Source organism: Apus apus, chromosome 13 (assembly GCF_020740795.1).
Source record: "Apus apus isolate bApuApu2 chromosome 13, bApuApu2.pri.cur, whole genome shotgun sequence".
Classification (NCBI taxonomy): Eukaryota; Metazoa; Chordata; class Aves; order Apodiformes; family Apodidae; genus Apus; species Apus apus.
In genome coordinates, this window is record NC_067294.1 from 14,657,211 (window position 1) to 14,681,782 (window position 24,572).

At 44.7% G+C, this 24,572-nt stretch overlaps 1 protein-coding gene across 3 annotated transcripts in view; it reads right to left on the reverse strand.

Moving 5' to 3' along the window:
- Positions 1–137: 137 nt before the first annotated feature.
- Positions 138–24,572, reverse strand: part of LOC127390112 (rho GTPase-activating protein 7-like) — a 39,804-nt gene continuing 15,369 nt past the window's right edge. The window contains exons 2-12 of one of the 3 annotated variants that reach the window (XM_051631309.1): positions 14,248–14,319; positions 13,130–13,211; positions 11,676–11,739; positions 9,476–10,827; positions 8,910–9,080; positions 8,062–8,221; positions 6,463–6,661; positions 4,618–4,840; positions 2,904–3,012; positions 1,388–2,491; positions 138–421 (exon numbers count right to left, since the gene is read on the reverse strand). In XM_051631309.1, the coding sequence (XP_051487269.1) occupies positions 2,474–2,491; positions 2,904–3,012; positions 4,618–4,840; positions 6,463–6,661; positions 8,062–8,221; positions 8,910–9,080; positions 9,476–10,827; positions 11,676–11,739; positions 13,130–13,211; positions 14,248–14,319 (2,450 nt within the window). In that variant the 3' untranslated portion in view covers positions 138–421; positions 1,388–2,473. Of the gene's footprint in view, positions 422–1,387; positions 2,492–2,903; positions 3,013–4,617; positions 4,841–6,462; positions 6,662–8,061; positions 8,222–8,909; positions 9,081–9,475; positions 10,828–11,675; positions 11,740–13,129; positions 13,212–14,247; positions 14,552–24,572 lie in introns of those variants that run through there. The other 2 variants (XM_051631310.1, XM_051631307.1) reach the window with 2 other exon arrangements.

Genomic DNA, 24,572 nt, shown 5'->3' on the forward strand with positions numbered 1-24,572 from the left:
GGTACAGAGACAGACAAGAGGGGCCATTGGGCACAGCTCAGAGCAGCTCTCATGTGCAGGAACCAAACCCCACAGGCCCACGCCCAGGGCTGCTCTGCTTCAGTCTGCAGAGTTTTAAGGACCAAGAACTCAGAACACACAGGAAAACCTCCAGGAAACCCTCCAACCACAGCACAACCACCCACACGCCCTGTGACAACCTTACTCTGGTGAGCCCCACCATCCTCTTTACCTTATTTGCCAGCTGTGAGCAGATCACCCAGCTTTTGATGTCATCTCTGGCATCCATCCCTCAGCAGAGCACAGAGCTCTCAGGGGAGCCAAGCAGTCTCATCCCAGCCCTGCAGCATAAGGCCCTGGTGCTCAGGATTCCTGTCTCATGGAAGATGTAAGTAAGCTGATGAAGGCAACAGTCAGGTACCTGCACAGGAAATGGACCATCACACTCAAGGACTGAACTTCAATGTAACACACCAGGGAGGGTGTGGAAGAGCACACTTACCAGGACAACATACAGGCTGTGGGGGGGCTACCACCTACAAGCAAACACACATCTCTGCCCTGTGGAGGTGTCCTGTACCAGCCCTCAAAAAGGGGTGTGTTTCCAAGTGCTGCCCAGAGGACAGCAGTGCGGGGTTACCTGCTGTGGGAGCAGCACCATCAGCTCCCAGCAGTGCTGGTGCAGGCAGCAGTTGTACCTGGAGGAGCATCAAGCCCAGGGGAGGAGCAGATCAATTAAACTACATTCCCTCAGAGGACACCACAAGGGAACTGCCTTTCCCTGCACCAGCAATGTTCTGAGTCCCTACAGAGTTGGCAGACCTCTTTGCTGGGTGCTTGTTGCTGGTGTGGAACTGCCAGGCCAGCTGTGGGACAGTGCTTAGGGAATCTGCTGGGTGCTCTGCTGAGGTAAAGCAGCACAGAAGTGAGGTAGTGCTGGACTTCCATAGAGTTGCTTGCTGGCGTAGGCATCTATGTACATAGACATATATAGATACCTACCTGCTGTCCCAGGTTCTTTCCCATACAGCCAGCTGAGGGCAGGGCTCAGCTATGACAGTGGCTAGCACCTCATGGGCCTGGTGCTTGAACAGCCCCCATGGGTGCCACCATCCACTCCTGATGGCTGTCAGAACAGTGCCTATGAACACAACTAGACCTAGCTCTGCTGCCACACTGTCCACAGCATGGCAGCCATATGTGCTGGGGTTTCACCAGCTGCCCAGGCCCTGTGCTGTGCTACCTGACCATGTCCTGTGCCATGGCTGTGTCCTCCCTCCTCCCAAGGTGGGGCCATGGGAGCAGCAGGGCTGGCTGCTCAGGATGCTGAGTGCAGAACCACGGGGTAGGGCTGGGCAGTGCCTCACAGAACCCCATCCCACCATACCTGAGAGGATGCAGAGCAGGCCCAGCAGGGGCAGTGGTGACCAGCAGAGTCCCAGTCACATCCATCGGGGAGGCCAGGCAGGCAGGGCCAGGGTCAGTGACATTAATGGCAGCAGCTGCAGTCCAGGGTGACCAGGCAGGACCAACCATCAGCTCCAGAGCAGCAGGGCTGTGTCCAGGCACAGTGTGGCAGAGGCTGCCCCACAGAGCTGCCTGCAGTCTCTCCTCCAGGTCACCAGCAGCAGGGGAACAGCCTCTCCAGGCATCTCTGGGTACCCCAGCAGATGCAGCTCCTCAGCTCCCAGGCAGCAGCAGCTCCAGGTGACCCATCCCAGTTGGAGCAGGAATGTGCAGGATGTCTGCAGGGCCAAGGGCAGCTCAGAGGCCCTTGGAGGCTATTTCGGGGGGGCCATGGAAGCCAATTCCTGTGTTGCCAGGGCTGACTGCAGGGTTTATGGCAGGCAGAGGGAGCCATGGCACCCCCAAGGGGCCCTGGGGCTTGGCAGAGGGGTTTGGGCCACCCCTGAGGAAAGAGGGATCCATGGTTGGGCTGAGGTGAAGGAGATCACTTAGGAACTGTGGCTAGGTTGGAGACTCATGCCATGGGGAGATCAGACCCCAGGCTGGGTGAGGGGGGTGGTTGTCACTCAGAAGGAAGGGGCTGGTTGGGCAGCATGAGTGCTGGGGGAGCCCTGGGGCAGAGCTATGTGTCAGTTCAGGGCAGCCATGGGGCATTGTTTCTTGCCCCGCTGTGGTGCTGGAGTGGGGCACAAGAAGGCCTGAGCTGACTGTCAGGGTGCAACAAGGGCTGCTGGGCTCCTGAGGGTAAGGAGCTGGGAGTTGAGCAGGATAACAGAGCTGGCCAGGAAGCCACCTGGTCCCACAGTACCTGAGCTGGGGCAGGGATGGCAGCCAGAGTCAGCCAAGAGTCCAAATCATCAGACACATCCATGGTGATGCAGTCCAAGGTTGAGCCAGGAAGGTGAGTCAGCAAGGGAGGTCAGGATCAGGTCCAGTGACAGCAACCAGGGTCAGCCACAATCTAGTGGTCGCCAGGCAAGTCCATAATGACGAAGAAAGGCCGAGGTCAAGCTGGGAAGTCATTCTGTGGGTCAAGGTCCAGATCCAGATTAGTGAGGTCCATGGCCAGGCACAGGTATGGCTGTTGCCCCAGCAGTGAAACCTGGCCAGGCCACCCTGCAAGAGCACTTGGCAGCCTCTGCCCCACAGGTGGTCTCCAAATTGGCCCCAAGCCCAGGGAGTCAAACCCTCCTAGCAGCTGGGGGTTGGAGGAATGAGTGGAGGAAGGCTCTACAGCCCTTACAAATAGTTACAGAAAAACCTGCAGTGAGAGGCATTTTCTCTGTACTGGAGTCTGTAGGACTCACAGCAATCCCAGGCTCAGGCAGCTGGGCCGGCAGGGACCTCTGCAGGGTTCTGACCCAAACTGCTGCTCAAGGCAGGCCACCTGCAGCAGCCTGCCCAGGGCTCCTGCTTTGCTGCAGCAAGCGACGTACCTGGAAGAGTCTGTTGCATTCCATGATCATGTGGGCCAGGCCCTGTGTTGCTGCCAGGTTCTCATTCAGCTCCCTCTGGTCTGGCTTCCCCAAGCTGCACTTCCTCTGACTGCATTAAGAGGGGAAGGTGAAGGGAAAGCTGGGTGAGCAAGATGCCATGAGCTACAAGTACAACCTGCCTGCTCACCTGACCTGCCCAGGGGCTGGGAACCAGCAGCTTCAGCAAACACCCTGATTGAAGGACCCACCTGTGCCATACAGGGGCTCTTGTCACATTACTGCAGCAAGGTCTACAGACAGCATTCCCTCCCAGCACACCCCAAACGTGCCCAGGGCACCAACCAGGAGTAATGTCTGCCCAAGAAAGGCAAGGCACAGCTTTGTATTCCCCAAACACATCTTCACACACTTGGCCCAAGGCAGTCGTGACTCCAAACTGCTTTGTGCACAGCCTCCAAATGCCAAGCTCCTTTGATACCCTGCAAAGCCTATGCAGAACCTTTTCAATCCTTTGGCCCAAACCACAGCAAACACATTTCAAAAGCATTCCCTGCTTTTAATTCATAATCATTATATGACATAATTAATCCTGGCTTCTGATACTTTTATCTATGCGCATTCCTGCCAAATGGCTTGAAAATTGGGTGGAAGATAAGAGTTCTCAGCTCAGCTCCTCAAAGTCAGACCTGTCAGCTTCTACCCTTTGAAGTCAGAACCCGGCACTACTGCATTAATGCCCAGCCACAGAAAAGCTAAAGCTTCAAAGCATCCTGGCTGCAAAACAGTGACAACAAAGAGAAAGGTCCATTTCTATTTTTGGTCTTAATATTTCAGCATAACTTTTATGTAAACCAAAGAGGTGATGACTCTCAAAGTATGATTCCCAGGTGCCCAAGCACAACCAGGACAGGCCTGCTGCCACTGCAGCACCATCACATCCCTAGCTGCCCTCACAATGACCACACTGTCCTCATCTTTAGATCCCCCTGTGAGGTGATGAACTTGGGGCTCTGATGGGTGCGGGGTGTTTCCATCAAAGGCAGCTGTCTTGTTCTGCTCTGATACGTGTGGGTCCATACACAGGAGCATGGAGCAAAGCAAACAGCCCTGCCTCAGGAGACCAGATAAGGCATGAACACTCAGATTGTCTGCTTTGGCCCAAGGGCACCTTCCTCCCTGCACGTACAACAGGGGATGTTACACAACCACCCAGCTACTTTTACTTATTGAGATAAATTTACAAAATCCCTCCCTTTGGCAAGAAGAATCCCCTTATTACCCAGCAGAACCAGTGCCAGCAACCACTACCTCCTCCCAGAGATCTGCAGGGCCTTAAAGCTGCACCTGGGCTTAGGCTGCCAGTACAGAAGCTACATTTCAATGGCCAGCACCACCTTCATGCTGGGGTCCTGGGCCTGTGGGCAACTGCCAAGAGGGTGTGAAGGAGGCAGGCTAGGTCACATGCAGACTAGTTGGGAGGGTGTCAAAGGGGCCTCACCATTGGCTATCTACACTGGACAGTGAGCTGCTGGATCACTGCAGGCACTGTGGTCAGCTCCTGCTGGACTGAACACCCCTCTCTGAGACGAACCCCAAACTATATACACTATTTTCCCCTGAAAAGCAGCCACTGCCCCCAGGCCAGCTTCATAAGGCAGTTTTCCAGCAAAGAACACTATGAACAGCAGCAATGCCAGCATTAAGATGCTAATACCTAGCAGAGGAGGAGGAGGAACTATCACGTCTTAGGGTGTTGAGGTGAAACAAAGAAGGTGCAAGACACACAGCAATGTTGGTTGGGGTCATCTGGTTTTCTTCAACAAAAGCAACCACGTCTCGTAGAAAGAAGAGCAGGATTTTCAAAGCTTCTCTGTTTTCCTTTGGGAGAAGGAGAATAGCAGCCTGGACAGCCTGAAACTGCTCATCTTTTGGCACATCTGAAAACAGAAAAAAGATTATGAACATCTTCCTTGAAGAGGAAGCATCCATCAACAGAGTCCCAAGCAGGGCATTGAAGCTGTAGGTTCATCCCTTTTCTTGTCACTCCAGCTCAGGACAGACACCACAAAGGCCATTACCACAGTCACACCCACAAGTGCAGTTTTCTCCTATTGCCTGTCAAGATGCACATTCACACCCAGTGATGCTGGTGCTGGACTTGTAATTTATCTTGAACACCGCACTCATTACAAGCCAAAGAAGAGCTTGTTTGCCCATAAAATATTGCTCTGGAATGCTACTTTGAAGCAGACAGCTACTCTGCTGTCTTTTCCTTTCAGCTTCAGGCACAGAGAACAGATGCCCTCAGGTAACTCAATTGAGAGAACAATGTTTTGCCAACAGATTTTAATTCATGTGGCAACCTGGTGAGACTGTGTGCCCAAACAGCTCCTGCAGGAGAACAGGTATGGTTCAACTTGCCGTGCATCCCCTCTCATGAGGATTTCTGCAATTTACACCACCACAAAGGGCAGAAGATCACTTTCCCTTCAAGTAGAAGCACATGTGCACAACATGCAACACTTGCTTCTTGGTGAAAGCAGCGTGTTTTTTATCTCCAAAACATAATAATTCAATCTGGGCACTTGCTCAAGTCACACGTGGTGCAAAACAGGTGAGTACAACTGCTGTTTCTATCCCAAAACAAGAGATGAGAGGTAGGCAGTAGCCAGGTTATAATAAATGGAAGGAAGAGTCCACATCTATGGAACACAGGAATTGTGGACCTCCTCACAAAAAGGATTTGTGGGTGCAAAAAGAAAATGTGTTTCAAACAAATAAACAAACTGTTCTCAGACCATCTATGAGCCTGCACCATAGATAGGACAGCAGCAGTTCATGTACTCATGTCAATTAAAGTAATGTAAAACAGGCTGAAAACCAGTCCATGCAGAAATCCCATACTTTGACTTTCAAAACCTTTTCCCAAAACAATAAACTGCCTGTAGTTTCTGCCATACAGAATTCCCTGCAGCAAATTCCTTCCTCAGACCAGCTGCTTTTTTAAAGTGCTTTCCTTAAGGGAAAAGTACTAGAGATGGAACCTGGTTAAAATCATATCCAATACTACATTTCAGTGTCACGTTTCCTTCTTTTCCCAGCTGAGTCTCAAGGACAGGAGCAGTGAAAGCACAGGCAGAAAGTTGCTGGTGTTTCCAGGCAAAGATGCTGTTTCACAGCAACTGTGCTCAAGTGCCTTAATGAAGAAATGTCATCAATACAAGATGACTCCTCACACAAGGAGCTACTTCATACCATGAAGCACAGGAGTGGATTCTTTCTTAATTTTGCATAAAGGGAATGACCATTTGAAAGCACAGCTTAGGGGGGGCTGCCACAACATATGTTATTAGACTCATCCTTCAAAGAGCAAAAACCCCACAAGGTTAGAAAATAGCTGGTCCACAGGATGCAGATGTGAAGCTCTGATGTCCAGAGCCACAACAAACTCACATGGCACTGGTCCTAGTCTGGCCACTGCCCTGCACAACTGAGTATTAAGACATCAGGAAACATAAAATAAAAAGCTACAGAAAAAACTATGGCTTTTGTGACCTACATTGGTAGATGTGGAGGAAAGATTCACAGAGCCTGCTAGTAAATATAGGCTCAGGAAGGTCTCGGAAATACTGCTTCACCATATCAGCCACATCAAACGCTGACTGCCCTTCGTAACAGACGTTGTTTGGGTTGGTCTCATTCATTTCCCTTAAGGACAGAATCCTGGATTTAACACCTGATTTTCGGAACAGGCCAACCTACAGGTAAAAGAAAACATGACAGACAAAGAGAGGACTCCTCAAGAATCAAGCTTCTGACAAATAATTGATCCTTTACTTCCCTTTTGATTGCTAAGATCCTGTGGTAGTGGGATCTAACACCAACATATTTTTGAATCATTAGAAGCAGCACAGATATTCCTCCCAGGCAAACTATGACTGACACACACAGAACCAGCTGTGAAAGACATACCAATCATCATGTTTGCTTATGTGCCTTTTATTTAAAGCAAAATTACTCTTTCTTTCCTTTTAAAATCATTACTATTGACAGCTGTCAGCTTGCTTGAGCAGGCTATGTTCACACATTAGAATGGCAAGTTTCTAGTGCACCAATATCTGTTCACCCAAAAGCAAATGTCCATTGATGCCCATGCTGGAGCAAGCAAACACAGACTGTAAGATCCACAAGGGTCAGGTTCAACATCTGGTATCTCTGATACATCTAAGACATCTACAGGTTGGCAAAGGGCAATTGCCATTCTGAGGGAAATTATGATTTTTATTTTAATATGCATGCCAATCCAGTTCCAGACAAAACCTAGATTTAGAAGTTTCCCATGAAGTTAACCTCAACAAAGCTTCTGCTGACAGCTCCCCTGTGTGCTGCTGAGACAGCATTTACACTGGTTGGTTTATTTATATTAATTGACTAGATAATCAATGACCTCAAAATAAAACACACTGCCTTTGTAAGAAACTGCTAACACTCCAGTGTGTGCCACCAAAGTGCACTGTAAGTTCACAGGATGCACACATTTTTGTACTTCGGTGTGGGATTACACTTAAGCACAGAAAAAAGAAAGCCCTTTCTTCAAGTAACATGTCTCATGTCACAGGGCCTCCCACTTCTGGAAAGAGCATACCCAACACACACTTACACTGCCATGCCCTTTAGTGGATAAACACAGATTTGAGAGCCAGAAAAAGATGTTACAGGCACTGCTCTAGTATGTGCTGTTTCTACTTAGTGGTACATTTCAGCTGAAACAAGATTAATTATCACATTAGATCTGGCACTACCAGCAACCACAGAACAGAGGGAATAATGACACTGTCTGGTAGATTTGCTTCCCAAGGGAGCAGAGACATGCTGCCTCACTGGGAGAAGACAGCTTGACTGCCTGCACCAAGAGAACGGACTGCAGATGATTTCAGTGAGGAAAGGCACCAAAATACAACCCAGGACTAAAGGCATTCCCAGAAGGAAACAGCTTTGGTATTTCCTCTTAGGTCACCTGTTCAGGCCTACACCTTTCTGCTTCTTCAGAGCCTTAGGGAGCAAGAAAGTCCCACACAGAAGCTGGAAGCAGACACTGGTTCCCTGGAGCAGACCCATTTATGGAACAGAGCTGCTCTGGGCTGCCTCAAGTTCATACCTGGTCAAGAAAGTGGCTCCTTAGATAGTCCAGGGCTTGCAGGATCCCGTTGGGCAGCGGGTGGCTCGTTCGCTGAACATTCAGAAGCAAAGGGACCCCAAACACATTTTTGTCCTTGTAGTCAGAGGCTTTTATTTTTTTCATGAGCTTTGGTATAGTCCTGGAAATGAAAAGCAGTGCACCCAACGTTAGCTCTCCAGCACAGTTCCACCTGCTCCCTTAGTTACCTGGATTGGAAAAGATTTAGTTACACTCACCACTTCCCCAAATTCTGCCCCATACCTGTACACACAGCATCCCAAGATGGAGAGACAATCAGCAGGGACAATTACAGGAATGGCTTCCTCATTTCAAAAGGGAAATTAGCTTTAAAACAGCATTCTCACATGAACCATGTTCCACCCCTTTAGGAGACTACAGGGTTTTTTCACTTCTTTCCACATTAAAGTACCAGGTCCCTATCACAGCATGCTGACATCTCTAAGTCCTTGGAGTGACTGGCTTTGTCATTGCTTTAGTTCAAAGTGGGACTGATGCTGAAGAGATGGAGCCTCAGCCGAGCCAGCTCTCACCTCAGGTCCTGCAGTCTCTGGCAAAGCTCTGCCCATGGGCAAATCTGAAGAGGAAACTACAACATCCTTTAAATCAGGAATGATAAGACCGTTTCCGAGGAGCTAAAGTCCACTCCACAGCAGAGAAATCCGGGAGCCATGGAAATAGCCACAAAACTGTCAGCGGATTAACAGGATGAAATTCTTCATGTTGAACATGTATCACCTAGGAAATTCACCTGCTAACATGAAATCCTCTTTTTCCAACACAGGTTGCTTTAGTATTAGACAACTTACCAGTTCCAGCCCTGCTTACTGGAAGGGGAGTATCTGTCCATCAAAGCAGTGAGTTTCAGCAAAGCCAGCTTTTGCGTCCGGGCTAGCTGGGCAGCTGACTGACTATCCTTCTGGCTAGGAAGGCTTTCCAGGTTCACCCTCTCTTCCACAGACCAGTGTTGCTTCCCATGCCTATGAGATAAATATTAAGTTTAGGACTATTTCCATTGTCCCCATTAGTTTTCTGCCTCTGTTTGTGAAGCACCTATGACCCTAAACGACCTGCAGTTCCCATTTGGGTAGTTGGGTTTAACCAAGGTACTCCTCCAGGAGGAGCTCTGGCAATACAACATGTGCCAGTAAGAAATGTAGCAAGATAGCCAGAAAGTCTGATTCCAAATGTCCAAGTGCTCATGCAGATTATGAGCACCCTACTTTCAAGAGAGGTCAGAGCAGACCCTGCTACCCGGAACAGACTTACCTAAGAGTACTTTGTTCTGCAATAGCAATTACATGTTGAGAGGAACAATCAATGGGAAGAGGCTTCTCAAGGGGCATTCTACTAGGGAAACCCAAGGATGGCTGACCTGTTGGTCGTCTTAGAGTCTGTCAGGTATGTCAGGTCTGCAGCCTTGCCCAGGTCACAGCTGGTCTCTCCCTCAGTGGTTGGGAGGTCTGCTGTCTTATCTTCTGAGCCCTCTGTTTCAAGACAGATTTCTTGAGGTGAGGATGGATATAAAAAAGGCAAGTCACTGGCTGAGTCTGAAACCCCATCATCTGAAAACTTCTCTGTCCACTGATCAACCAACTTTTTGAGACCATTGACATCTTCTATAACATTGTTCAGTTCTGAAAACACATCCTCATCACCAACTTGTGCTGCTTCCAAATCATCAAGTTCAATATTGGGCATGTTGTCATATACACTTAGTCTATTATTCGTGCATGACAGAGGACTCCTGGGGGCTTTGGAGTCCTTGGCAGTACTTCTGCTCTGGCTCCTCCTGTACCCATGAAAACTCCCAGTTCTCCAGTTGACGGAAGAGTTTTCTGCTGGAGACAGGGAGCTGTTTGTAAGTGCTTTGGGGAAAGTGCCAGGTTTATGGCCTTGTGGTATTTGAAACATCTGGTTCATTCGTACCTTTGGGTCTTTATTTTTTAGGTTTTGCTGAGACAGATCATTCCATGGCAGGAGCTGGCTAGAATCCAAGTCCTCTGCACACACCCCCATTCCTTCACAGTGGCTTCGTGGTTGTATAACAGGACTTGGAGTGCTCACTGTGCTGCTGTTGTCAGATCGACTGCAGCTACTGCAGCTCTGGGGAGAAAAAGAAGAATTGTTCTTCATTTGGATGACAGAGAGGTCAGAAATATTCACACAGTTCAGCATCTTCATCTTTTCTTCATTAAGTCCTTCCAGAAGAACAGGTTCACTTATTATGGGTTTAGCCTTTGACTGACCACTCCTTAAGTTGCAGCTCTTTAAGTGCAACTTCTCCATTTTCTTTAGGAGGCTCTTCCTCTTTTTATATGGTGACTTATCCAAAACCTTCTCTTCACTGGTTATATTTAAAAATTCACTGGGTGGAGAAGAACAACTAAAAGTGGAGTTCAGAGAAGCCACCTTAACTGAAGAACACCTTGAGGAACTTGTGCTGGTTTCCACATCTTCAAAAGGTTTTGGGAAGCTAGCAATGTCACTGTCACCACTGCTAGTACTGTGAAGTGATGACACATCATGTTTCTCGCCATGATCTGGAAAGTTAGTGTCCTCATTGCTGATGCTCTTCAGTACTGGACTGCCTGGGACTGATGCACTGGCACCCTCCTCTCCTGGGAAACCTTCTAGGCTCTCAATACGAGACCATCTCTGGCTGCATCGCTCATAAGCCCATTTGTTACTTATTGCACAAGGTTCATCATCTTCAGAGTCATCACTCTTAGAAGGGGGAAAAAAAAAAAGTATGTTTAAAGGGCAAAGTTTGGCAAACTTTAAATTATCAAAAAATGTAACAAAAAAGGAGACTGCCTACCTCTAAAACCCTCAAGACCAACATATGGGAATGTAACCATTTAGTTACTGTTGGTCTGCCCTCAGCTCTGTTCTGAGAGTTGAAAAACATGGTGACAAATTACTCCCAAGTATGCTGACAAATCTGGTAAATTTACCACAGGAAAAGATGACAGATTTGATCTGAGGCTGCAAAATTTCTTTTTTCAGAAAAACAAAAGGTTTTGGAAGACAATTGTATTGAGTTTATATGGCCTGTCCTAAAGCCAAACAAACCAACCGCTCCTTCACGCCTCTGTGACCAAAACTCATCCATTTTCAGGTAAAGAAGCATGTGGCTGTGGGGCTGTGGCAGCATCAATACCTGGTGCACCCTGCTGGAGACCTCAGCCTCACTTGCCATTTGCTCCAGGTGTCCCCAGGACCTCCTGGCCACCAAACTGTTAGAGAGAGGGAAATGACCCATCTCTTCTCTGCAGACCCTCTCTTGCCCCATTCTTCCCTGACAGCAGAGTGGAACTTCCCAAATGCCATTTCAAAGCCCACCCCTAACCTCCCATACAACGTTACTAAATGAACACTACACAATGTGTAGCTCCAGCAGTATGTTTTTCAGTGGAAAATGCAAATGGAGGAGCTTTACAGGATGGAAGGGAATAGAAAGAGAAGTTCACAAACTGCTAATCCTTCACAGACCTTTTAAAAACAGGTTTTTGATGTAATAGCTAAAGCACACTTTTAATTAACTAGAAATGAACTATATTTTACAAACATACCCGTCTCCTCCGAGGGCTTATTTCCACTTTCATAGAGGCACACTTGTTCAATGTGTTCAGACGTCTAGGGTAGAGGAAAAAAGACAGAAATTTTAAATTTAAACCACTTTATTGCTTGAAAACAAACTAATTGTGAACTTCTATCACGGAGTTTTGATTATTGGTGTCAAAGACTGACATTCGGTCAGAGGTTCTCCATACATTTTGCCCAAACCAGCACCAATTAACAACCCCATGATGTTCACAGCCCCAGTTCACCATCTCAAAATTAGAGGCTGATAATTAATCAGTTAATTAAAAATCTTATAATGAGCTTTAACATTCATGAAAAACTGTTTATCTATTTAACATTTTGAAAATGAAAGAAACTCTGAGTGGGCTTCTTTAAAACATGAAGACATTAACCTGTATCCTTGGAAGGACCTCATTATCTACCATTTTAATTAAAACTTGTGGAATCAATAAGGCCCCAAAGCAGTCAGTTACCTGTCAAACAAATAAGTGCCTCATCAGAGGCACACTGGAAGCCCTCATGGAACATTCTGCTCAGAAGCCACATCAAGAAACAAAATATACCCAAAGTTCTCTGATATGTGCTGTCCATCAGAGGTGTGTATGCAACCAGCTCCTGCTGGTGCTCCTGTTACAAGCAGAACTTTAATTCAGGTGACCTACAATACAGAAAAGGACCAAACCCCTTTCCCAGAAGAGTAACTTCCTGGTCCCTTAGGAGCCAGAAATTCTTATTGCATCCCTTGGGTTGGCCAAGTGCTGTGGATGGTGTAGAGTTCACTTCACCTGCTAAGCAATCTCATAACGAGAAAGCTTCAAAAACTGCAGTAAGTAAAAGAGAAGAATGCTTCTATCCTGGCACTCAAATACGGGCAAAGTCCAAAGAGCAACGACTTTGTCTTTGCCCTGACAGTGCAGTTTTGCTTCTGTGCTCTGAACAGCTGTGGCAAAACAGTAATTTTAAATCAATGCCTTTGCTTCTCAGAAAAACATTCAGGAAAAACAAAACAGAAAACGTCTCTCTTGTGCAGGTCATTTTTGCTATTTATCTGCTGGAACAGCTCTGGGGAAGCTCACTAGGCAGGGGAAGTCCCTGCACTCTGTAACAGGCAGTTCCAAAGAGCTTGTCATGCTCCCACATGCCTGCAGGGAACCGATTATTCTTTCTCAGCCCAGAGACAACTCACATTACAGAAAAGACAGATTTGATGCTTAATATAGTGTCACTGAGACCGTGGCAGAGGAAGAGAGGCCAAAACATGGTCACTTTGCCTTTCAATTCTTAAAAAAAACAACTTCAGTGGTATTAAAGTACGTGCTTAAGTGATTTCCTTCAGGCACAGGATTGGTGAGTCTCTGACAAGAACTAAGGCATGAGAAGATGAACGACAAATAACTATGGAGCCTGGAGGTATTAAAGATAATTCATAATCCATGTTTACCTGAATAGTGACTCAATCGCATCTCCATCTAAAAATTCATGATCTTTCCTCACAGTTTTTACATCAATAGGAAACTGCATATCTGTGAAGAAAGAAGTTGAATCTGAAATCTGAGTTACAACTGCAAAAACTTTGGACTTTGCAATATATTAGAAATAAATCTAAATCTATTTATATTTCTAGTCACACAAGAGGATTTGTTATCCAGAAGCAAGACAATGTACATTTCCAACAAACTCTAAGTTTGACAGCTTATATAATCAAATCTGCTGTAGCCAAACACGAAGCATTTCAATATGACATTATATTTTGCAGTATGCAGCTTTCAATTTTGGATCTATTGCTTGATTCCAATGTTTAATTTTGCAATGAACAGGGGAGATGGGAATGAGAGCAGGGAGAAGTTACTGTCCTTTCTTTTAACTGTTGCTCTTTGATAAAATCTCTCTTTAAATTAGATAAGCTTTTGTTACATTCAGTGTTTGTAACAACAAACAAAATTAAAGTAACGCTTTTAAGGTATAAGCACAGGTGTTTGAAAATTATACAAGTTCTCAACAAATCTGTATCTCCCCTGCTAGCAATAAGCACTTTTTGTAGCTTTAACAACATGAAAATATACTGGAATTGCATTGTTTGACTCTGGCTGGCTGCTTCTGAGTATTTGTTTTAAAACTTGTGATTGCAAGATCATTTTTCCAACATTCTTTTTCACTAGAAGGCAATCTTGCTCAAGATGACAGGCTGGAGAGCCTTAGATGAGTTTTGGTTGCAATCAGTGATTTGGAAAAAATACCCCAACACTCCAAGGAAAAGAGCCTGAGAAAATTATAAGCAACTAAAAATCACAAAAGCAGAAATTTGGCTGAGTTACAGTCTAACAATAAGCAGGAAAGATCTGGCCCTTTACAGAGTTCTACTGAGTCCATGCTCACCTACTTAAGATGTCACTTTTACAAGAACACACGGCAGGTTGCTATTTTTCTACAGGCTCGCATGAAGACATCACAGAATTTGGAAGTGCCTCCATAAAAAATGTCAGGTTCTGAAAGGTTATTTATGCAAACAATTCTACTTGAATTCAGTGTCAGCTGCTTGTCATGTCTTTGAGATCATACCTTCAAAGAGCTGAGCGTACTGGGGAAAGCCGGCAGCTCTCAGCCAGTTGCAGGCTTCTCTGGCTTCAATTTCTGCAAGGAGAGACATAAAATTGTTCACTCACCGTGCTCAAAAGGGTTAGTGCTTTCATAATATAAGCAGTTTTATCTGGTGGATTCTCAGAGGATTTTGTATATTACAACAGCCGCTTCCCTGCCCAGCTCTCAGGGGCAGCTGATGTGCCCCGATGTATGGCATGCCCAGGATCTGTTCATATCTAGACTCCTCTGCTGTCTGTCCCTTGTTGGAATGACTGCTCCAGAGCTTCTGTCTGTTGAACTGAGGCACCAGAGGAGGGTGTATGATACTCTTGTCTATGCCCTTGCCCAGCAAAGCCCATTCATGCGTTCCAGTTCTGAGATGGTGATAAGACACAAACAAATCCTATAAATAAACTTTGAATGCTATCACGACATTAATAACACGAGGCACAGCCTAAGCATTCCCAGAACAAGAGTTCTCAGGAGTACCTGTTGCTAGGGCCTATCAATATTTATTTCCTTGCCAACTACCAACACAACTTGGCAGTCACTTCAGCACAGCAGATGTCAAGAATTAACTGCTCATTTTCACAATTCATAAAGCCCTATGGCCAATACCGTAACGTTCCCACAGGAGCAGAATATAACCTCACAGAACCACAGAACACTCACCAGATGCCTCAAAAGCACAAACACGTTTAGCATGAGTACATGCCAGCAGGCTCTAGAGTCTGAAAACACTGGAAATTACTGGGCCCGTGGAAGAGGAGAGTATTCCCATGCTACGCTTCTTGCATGTCTGCAGCTCCAACACATGTTACAACAGACACCAACCAAAAGAGCAAAGACCACTTTGAAAGAAACATTTAAAAGTACCTTAAAATCAAGCAAGCTCAGCAGACAGAAGTATTTTTGAAGCACCTTAAAATGTAGTATGCTAGGCTAGAGGAACACACCTGTTTCTTTAAACTATTTTCTTTACACATACACTCAAAGGTTCAGATTCCATGGCACTTCACATGCATACCTACTTAAAGTCACTGCTGGCTTGGCTCCAGCTGCTCAGTTGCCATCAGTGCAACAGACTGAAGAAACTCGTCAAAATCGTACAGAACTTCCATGATTTTATTATTCTACTTCTGAACTTTAAATTATTTCCATTATCACTTGCTTCATTTGGACAATGCCATCTGTAACAAAGACTTCCCTGCACAAAACTCTATGGCTTTTTCATCTGAGGATAAAGTGATACCACAGCATGATAAGGGTGTTTCTACAGCAGACAGATGCATGACTCCTTTTTTTTCTTTCAAACTGCAGAACACAAACTAATTTCTTCAACAATAGCCTATCTACACTATGCCTACATTTATTGCTATACTCAGTGTCATAATTTATCATAAGCTTTATCATAACACAGCATTTACTGAGTGCCAAGACAGAGGACTGATAAAACACAATCATTGTACTCACAGAGCAAATCAGGGAAGAAAATTGGTAGAAAAGAGCCAGGAGGACGACCAGTCTAACACTAAAAGTCTTCACAAAGTGACTTTCACCTAGAAAAACTCAACCAGCTCAGCTGCCAACAGGCACACAGTTTGAGAGGTTTTCCTGCTTGTTTGCAGGAAACCTCTACATTAGTTAATCCAGGACCATATCTGTCCACTTTTCTGTAGTACAGAAGTGCAGTGCTTGAGAAGGGAACAGATTTTCTCCACATACCCAGCCAGGAGGCACTCCCACAGCCTCTGTCCCCCTGCCAGGTGAGTACAGACAGAACAGAAAATACGGCAGGACCGACTCTTGACTTTGCCTGTATGATGTATGAGGGTGGTGAGACACTGGAACAGGTTGCCCGGGAAAGCTGTGGCTGCCCCATCCCTGGAAGTGTTCAGGGGCAGGTTGGATGGGGCTTGGAGCAACCTGGTCTGGTGGGAGGTGTCCCTGCCTATGTAGGGGGTTGGAACTTTGATGATCTTTAAGGTCCCTTCCAACCCAAACCACTCTGATTCCATGATACGTTCCACCCATCTGGAACGAAACAGAAAAAAAATCCAAAGAATTTTGCTCTTTCCAAATCTCTGTCAATATATAGGAAAATTTTTTTTCCACATAGCACTGATACTCCTACAACAGCAACAGACAAGCAGTTGCCCAGAGCCCCCACTTCAAAACCTGCTTGATTTGGCACAGCACAGTGAGGTGCTGCTGCCTCCTCCCACTATCCACACCCTTCAACTACCATCCCCCTCAGCCTCCTCCAGAGCTGGAGTCCACCAGCACTGGGCACACTGGGCAGCCACACAGCAAACTCTGCAAAGCATTTTTCATGCAGCTCAGGAACCACTGGCTGGGAGCTGGCAGTCCTTTATGCAGGGACTTAGGGACTGTCTTTACAGGTTGTGCTGGCAGGGGTGGAAGCCACAAGGCTTTTTTAGGGTCCGTTTGAAGAAAAAATTACAAGTTTCCCAGAGCATCTTTCTGGACTGTGCATCATCCTGGGGCTATAAAGATTTGTATTACTTACCTATGACTTGCAGCTGCTACTAAGGTACTTAATTTTATACACAGTCTGTGAAAAATGCACTAAAACTGTGATTTCCTGAGGATCCTCAGAACTGCATTGTGCCTGCAACAGGATTTTCAAGAACTTTTTTTCCTAAAGTCCTCTTACTGAGGGCAAGAGTCTGAACGTGTTGTTTACTCAACTGTTATCTGCTCAATGTTGAAGGCACAAACATGCTGCTTTCAGAGCAGGGTGTTTGTGCTGACCAGGGTAAGCAGTCAGGGACTTGTAAAACTGTCAAAATCTCCAAGTACTGAGAAGGATCATAAATAAGTGGAAATGTGCATTCTGTTGTCCCTTGTGCAATGCAAAATAGCAAAGCCTAATTGTACTTTATTTACCCACTGGAGGAAGAGAATAAAAAAGCATTATTGTTTGGAATTCTGCCAGGATAATTTAGGCTTCATGCAGATAGTGAATATAAATGTCTGGAAAAATGAAAAGGCCAAGATATTTGTTCTTTAGTTCCTAGTTTACTATCATGCTGGTGTTTTGGAACCACAGCCAACTCTTCAGTTATCACAGCTGGGAATTGCAATGTAACCCAGTACTTGGGGGCAACCTTAATTGCATCTTTATCCAGCTCCTTGGCATTAGCTTCCCAAGCTGATTACTAGGGCTCCCAAGATGACATGAGGATCTTTACTCAGGTCCTTGTCATTAGCCTCCCATGTCAGTTACTGGGACCTGGGCAAGTTTAGAGGCATTTTCTTTGCAGACCACATTAGCTGGCTTGCCAGTGTTGGCTGATCTTTTAATTGCTTCTGAGCAAGCCAGAGGAGGAGTGTTTGCTTTACAACAATTTCAAAGAACTCAAAGGAATTAGGTACCTAACTCCCATTGACTTTAGGGAAAATGAGAGTGTGACTCTATAATTTCCAAATCCATACTTGAAAATTCTTATTCAGGTAAACAGGACAAGAGACAGGGGATTTAGCTCCCTGCTGTCTCACCCCAGATACATTGTTTTTCCCTGCTTTGGTTCTGCTGGCAGTAAAACAGGAACAGATACAACATTCCTCTGACGCAGAAGCTCCTTAGGTTATGTTTTTTTACAGGACCCTTGTACACGATTGAGAAATAACTTGATGTAAAATTCCTAAGAGGAACTGTAACAGTAACTCCTTGCTTCTAATAGAGCCAATATCAGTACACCTATAGCACAGAAGTGAGGAAAACCAAAACAAGCGTTTTTTCCTTGCTCTTCCATTGTGTGGCACTGAGTTTCCCTTCATTCTAGAAAATGCCAGTACTAGCACTGTTTGTGCCACTGGGGTGGCATCGCGCCGCACAGCACGCAGGATGGACACCATGGGGCAGCTGGCTATGCAGAGCCATTAGCCCCTTCCAGTTACCTCCATTCAGAGTGAAGGACTAACTGAGGGCAAGCAATATTCCCATCTGGAGTACTGTGTTTGATTCTGGAGCCTCCAACATAAAAAGGATAGGGAGCTCCTGGAGAGAATCCAGAGAAGGGCCATGAAAACGACCCAAAGGCTGGAGCAGCTCTGCTATAAGGACAGGCTGAGAGCTGGGGTTGTTCAGCCTGGAACAGAGAAGGTTCTGGGGAGACCTTAGAGCACCTTCCAGTGCCTGAAGGGGCTACAGGAAAGCTGGGGAGGGACTTTTTACTACGGCTTGTAGTGAGAAGACAAGGGGGAATGGATCAAAACTGGAAGAGGGGACATTTAGGTTAGACATAAGAAGGAAATTCTTTGCTGTGAAGGTGGTGAGACCCTGGCCCACGTTGCCCAGGGAAGCTGTGGCTGCCCCATCCCTGGCAGTGTTGAAGGGCAGGTTGGATGGGGCTTGGAGCAACACCTCTAATGGGAGGTGTTCCTGCCCACGCAGGGGGTTTGGAACTAGGTGATCTGTAAGGTCCCTTCCAACCTAAAACCATTCTATGATTCATGGCTAAGCTGCTGGCATACCTCACTGTTTTAACATTTTGCCCATGTCATTTTGATAGATTACTAAATGCGTACAAAATTAGATATCCATTTTTTCCTGCCTAGCAAATAACTACAAGGTTACCTCTACACTGCATACAAACATTCAGACTGACATTGCATCCTGCACAGGAGTCACTGTGCCTAGCAGCACTTTCTTTCTTTTTGATTTAAGATGGCACAGGAGCTGGGACCTGTGATTCAACCCAGTGTCTGATCCCAGCTCCTGAGTGTGACCCAGCCACACTACGTGGTTGTTGTGTTGCAATTAGGTCCCTTGCAACACCAGCTTTCATGGAACAGACAGAACCTTTATTTTTATTTTTCTTATATAGTCTTAGTCTAGACAAAAAGTAGTTTGTGGTCTGAAAAATTCATATGCAGTTGTGCAATGAACCTGTGTGCTAAAAACATTAGCCCACTTTGGGACCTTTGCAACTTAGGATCTCTCTGCATTTGTTGCAGTTCATTGCTGCTGATTTTCTGCTTTTAATGGTGCTGTTTTACTGACCTGACCTAATATAGCCCTTCCCTCCCCCAAAAAGCTGTAGATCATCTATTTTGTCACATTAAATTTAAAAAGAAGAAATAAAAAAGATTTGGTCCGATTCTTAAGCCAAGATGAGCAACACAGAACTGTAGGTTTCTAATAAAAATACACCATCAGCCTGTGCAAGCTGAGCACCTGTTGTGTGGGGATACTCAGCAAGGTTCAGAGTGTCATGGAGGCTGGTCTTTGAAAAACATACCCAAAGTGCTAATACACTTACAATTATTTCCCTGGAAGTTAATTTAAACCACTAGTAACTTTATAGCTGCTGGACTGTTAGGCACATAGAGCAGACATAAGGTGGGATGCTATGTTAATTTACAGAGGTCAAAAGAGAATTCAAACTCCATGAACCACTCCAGATAACCAAATGAGGCTCTCAATTCCTGTAAAACAACTTCTGGTAACATTCAGGCTCTTAGAGTTTGGAATTTAAAACATAGCAGAAAAAAAGGAGATTGAATGCAATGGATAAGCAAAAAATGTCTACTTAAAACAAGAATTCTTCTGGATTGTGTCCTCTTCTTTTTAAAATGAAAATTTAAGAAGTGAAGTCATGCATCGAAGTTCATTAAACCATAATGAAGCTGCAATTCACAGGCATGTTTCATTAGCATTAGATTTGCTTTCCATATAGCAATCAAACAAAACTTGCACAGACTTCTTCATTTTTCATGCACTTGATTCCTAAACTGGCAATTTGTATGGCACAATGAAAGAGATGCTTGATATTGGCACTGGGCTACAAACTACAAAAGATACTAAGGTAGTGTGACATACGGTGTTTAGCTGTGATTAACTAAGAAAATGCTTTTTGCTTGACCCACCCAAAGCCGTATAAAAAGTGCACTCCCTGCACTTGATTCACTTCTCAGCTATGTGCTTGTGTTAGGAAAACAGATTGTACAATCTAAATGTGGGGATAGCATCAGTAGACTACTTCCACATGACAGAAAGGCTCCAACAAGACAATGCAGTTTCTCTCCCTCACTTTTGTTTTCTTCTGGGCAGTTGCCATGAGATGACACTGCACAGCCCTAAAATGCTCATTTTCTCTCTTTTAGGTGGTTAAGTTACTTTAACAACAAACTTAAAGCCAGCTTCCTAGAAACAGCTTACAGAAAATATTATGTGGGGCTATTTCAGTATGATATAGCATTAAGTGAGGAGTTTCTCAAGGCTTTTGAGGAAGGAATTGCATTCCACTCTCTTGATCATTTTATCCACCCTGTAGCACAAGAAACCTGGTGGATCCTTGCACCAGCCTCTGACTAGAGGCAGCTCAGCCCACACACTGGAACCACCATTTTCACAGTGAAGCTTCACAGTGAAGCCTGGAAAATGGTATTTTTTTCCCCAAAGAGTCATTAGTACTTGATTCCCTCTTTTCTGAAACCACTTGCCCTTGCTTAGGACTCTCCAGAACTCTTCTAATGGGTGCATTTGCAGCTGACATAACTGACCAAGGAAGAGAGCCCTCAGCCTCCTGCAGGGCAGCACGTGTAGAGATCCTGCACACAGCACCTTCCACCTTGCTTAGACACTGACATTGCTCAAATGTGGTGAAAGACAAGCCCAGAGCTGGACATTTTAAACAACTTCAAAAAATACTGCATGAACAAAATGAATTGTTTTCAAAACCGAGCCTGCCACTCCTAAACCCCTCACTCATACTTAACCAAAACTGTACAAAACCCCCAAGTTTCTGGAGTTTTTTCAGACAGGCACTCTACCAAGAAATGGAGTCACAGCTCATTAAAGCCAAGCTTCTTACATATTTTAATTCTCATGTCACTGAAATATTTCCCATGCAGATACATTTACCAGAGATCACCTCACTCCTGTCTTCCCATCACTCCCTTTTACTTCCTCCCACAACAAACACTTTTTAGGAATCAACACTGAATGGAATTTCATTTCTGACATACTCCTAGTAAGATCCCAAACTAATTGTTTCCCATTTTCCTTGCTGATGATCTTAAACTTACACAGGAGGTCAAGAAATGTAACTTCAGCTGTGACTATACTGGTAGGCACCAAGAAAGATATTTCTATGGAAACAGGTTGTTCAGAGAAAAGCTGCATAATTCATTAAGGAGTTAGACCAGTTGGGAGGAAAAATGCAGAACAAAACACAGGCAATACATTAAGACAGAGTTAAAAGAGATTAATATTACAGGTAGCAGGGAAGAATTATCAGTTCCAGAGAAGAAAATCAATAAGCTCAATAGAAAAGGATTTAATACAGGCAATGATCAGATAAAATTAAGAAAAAAAGCCAAACAGGTTAATAAAACAAAAAACATCCTGACAAGAAAATCCATTGATTGAGAAGTATTTTCCCAAGGACAAAGACTGTAACTTTATCATCCATGACACAAGGCAGATCAGACAAACTGCTGGTGTGTCTACTTCAGGGAGCAAAGATCTATGAGCAAAATCTAGACTGCGTGACTATTTTTCTTCTCCTGTGACAAGTGTAAGCTGAGTAATGTCTTTAACCTTGTTTAAAAAGAGAAAAATAATAATGATAAAAATAGATTCTTGGATACAGTGCAGTGGTGTTGAGAGATGAAGACAAAACACTAACCCATCATATTATAAAAGTAGCATCCAGTGATCATTCTGGCCTTTCTGTCAGAAAGCATCTGTGTGACAGAATTATGAGAAAATTAGCACATTCAATGCCCCCCTGAAGTTAAGAGCAGATTTTTCCCCCTGAAAATCAAGGCTAAATGGTGTGGGTCCATAGCAGTCAAAAAGCTGTTGATTACAGCAAAGATAGCCTCATGGTTTGTCCTTTTAACACAGCTGTTTATCTGCTGCTACAATAATCCCAACTATGTTAGTTTGTTAAGAAAGGAAATGTGGAATTGCTGAACCTGGAAAACAGCATGGACTGTTCCCTTGTCCAGCAGGTTACAATGATTTGGTTTGATCTTCACTCTTTTAAACACCTGTGCCCCTATTTCCATTTAAATGTTTCAATCTTCCTCTCATTAGAGCAGGTCACATGTCAAGCTTTCACCTATAGGCAGCAGATCTGCTGTTTGGTACCAACAACTGACACCACAGCAACTTTGCTCACTTTGCATTCCTCCCATAGGCTGAGACTATTTTCAAATATATTTCCCAATCTATTTCCAGGAAAGTGGCAACAACAGAGAAGAAAAAAAAGTGTGGTAGCCGATTTGAGCCAAATCTGTTATTATATGGACAGATTTTATTATACAATTTGTATAATTTGCTATTTTCCTGGCTCAGGCTCATCATCAATATAGGATAATTCTTTGAAATCTTTGAGACCTTTCCAGAAACCTCCACAATGCTTTTTCTGTGTTGTTGTTGTTTTTCCTCAGCATTCTTTTCTATGACATATGTTTAAACTTTTCATTTGAATCACTAATATTAGGCCTATAGTAAACTTCTGAAAATGCAATTGCTGCTTGGAAGAAATAATAGCCAAAAGATTTCAATGACTAGCCACAACAAATTCCAGAAGTAGATGTAGCATGTTAATCTGAAAAGCTGAACAGCTTGTATCTGGACCTCAGAGAAGCTGAGAAACCTTTTCTTTGGCATTTTGGCACTTTACATGAGAAGATGTCAAGGAGAACAAGAAAAAAACAACCAATGGGGATAAAACAAATAGAGACTACAGATCAAAATCTGTAAGGCAAAGAGTAAAATTGCAGTAGTAACTTGTAAATCCATTTAAAAAATGTAAAAAATGTGCTGTCTAGACAGGTAACTACAGAGGATCTCCAGTTACAGCCATTATATAGATTGTAACAAGAGCCAAGAAACAGGTCAATATTCTGAATGCTTTAAAAATAATTTCCTTTGCAGTAATTCTAAAAAAGTGGAAAAAACTTGGAAAGATGACAGTGGTGCTCTAATCATGTATCTCATTTTTTACAGTAGGTCTGGAATTGGCGTCAAATCAATTTAAAGGCAACATGAAACTAGATTCAGATGTTATAGGAGGCTCAGCCTTTTCAACAGACTATTATGAATCTCAGCAATGCCTGGTACCTTATTTTAATCTCTACATGGCAATTGTTTATTGAAAGAAGAGAATGCACTTCACCTATGAAAGCAGGCTTTAAAGCATTGTATGAATATTTTAAAGCTCATAAAAAACATTTACTATAATTAATAGATAATGTCCAGTTCTCACATCTACCACAGGAATCCCATTTCCCCTCTGTCCCACAACCACCTGTCCCACCCTAAAACGCTCCATCTAATACTTTTGAGAAGAAACTGCCAAAAGACCTTCATCATGTTGGGTTGCAAATTCAGTCCCTTGAGCTTAACCAAAATTTAGTTTGCTAAAAATGCAGATGGGCACCAAACAAGTGAAATATTAAGAGAGCCTAAATATCTCAAAACTGGGGCAGCCCCAGCACAGTCTGCCTGTCCTCGAGGTCCCAGAGAACATTTCTGCTTGGTGGCTGAGCATCCCTGCAGCCAGGCTGGAGCCCAGCTACGGCTGCAGCTGCTCAGTGCCACCCAGCTCCCTCCCCACGAGCCCCACCTGCACTGGGGCCTTTCAACAGGGGCCAGGGCCCTCCTTTTGCCCTGTGTTTTATGGATCCAGCATGTCTCTCGTCAGAGTTTAAGTTGTGTACATAACTCGTGCTGACCTCTTCCTCCTTCACCAAAGCACTCCTCTGAGCCAGACCTGCCGGGCGTCACAAGACTGCTTATTTGACGCACTATATTTAAATAACTCACAAATATTTAAACAACATTTCTATCAGCATTACATGTTTCGAAGACAACCAGAAATGTCCAAAGTACCCAAGCTGGTCAACCCAAAGCGAGCACAGCACTGCAGCTGCTTATGGAGTGGCCTGTGCCTCACACCAGCTTATGCAAAGGCCCTGGCAAGTGTCTGAGAGGCTCTTGGCACCGAGGCAAAACAACCTGTGCGAGACAAGCTGGGTACTCACAATGCAACTGTCTGAGACACCAAGCTTTCATCATGGTGCAGTCATGATTTGAGTGTTAGGGGATAAAGAACAACCCAAAGTCACTACCACACACATCAACACCTGATTTGGGTTCTGTGATCTCTGCCAGGTCCTTGAGCCTCTCCCAGCTCCTCTCCTAGAAGAGCTGAAATCACCTGTTCTGGCTAACAAACCTTTGCCAGCCCTAAGAAAGGCCGTAAGCCAAAGCCTAAAGACTGAGTTCTTATCACACATCAGTTTGAAGACAAAAGAATGTT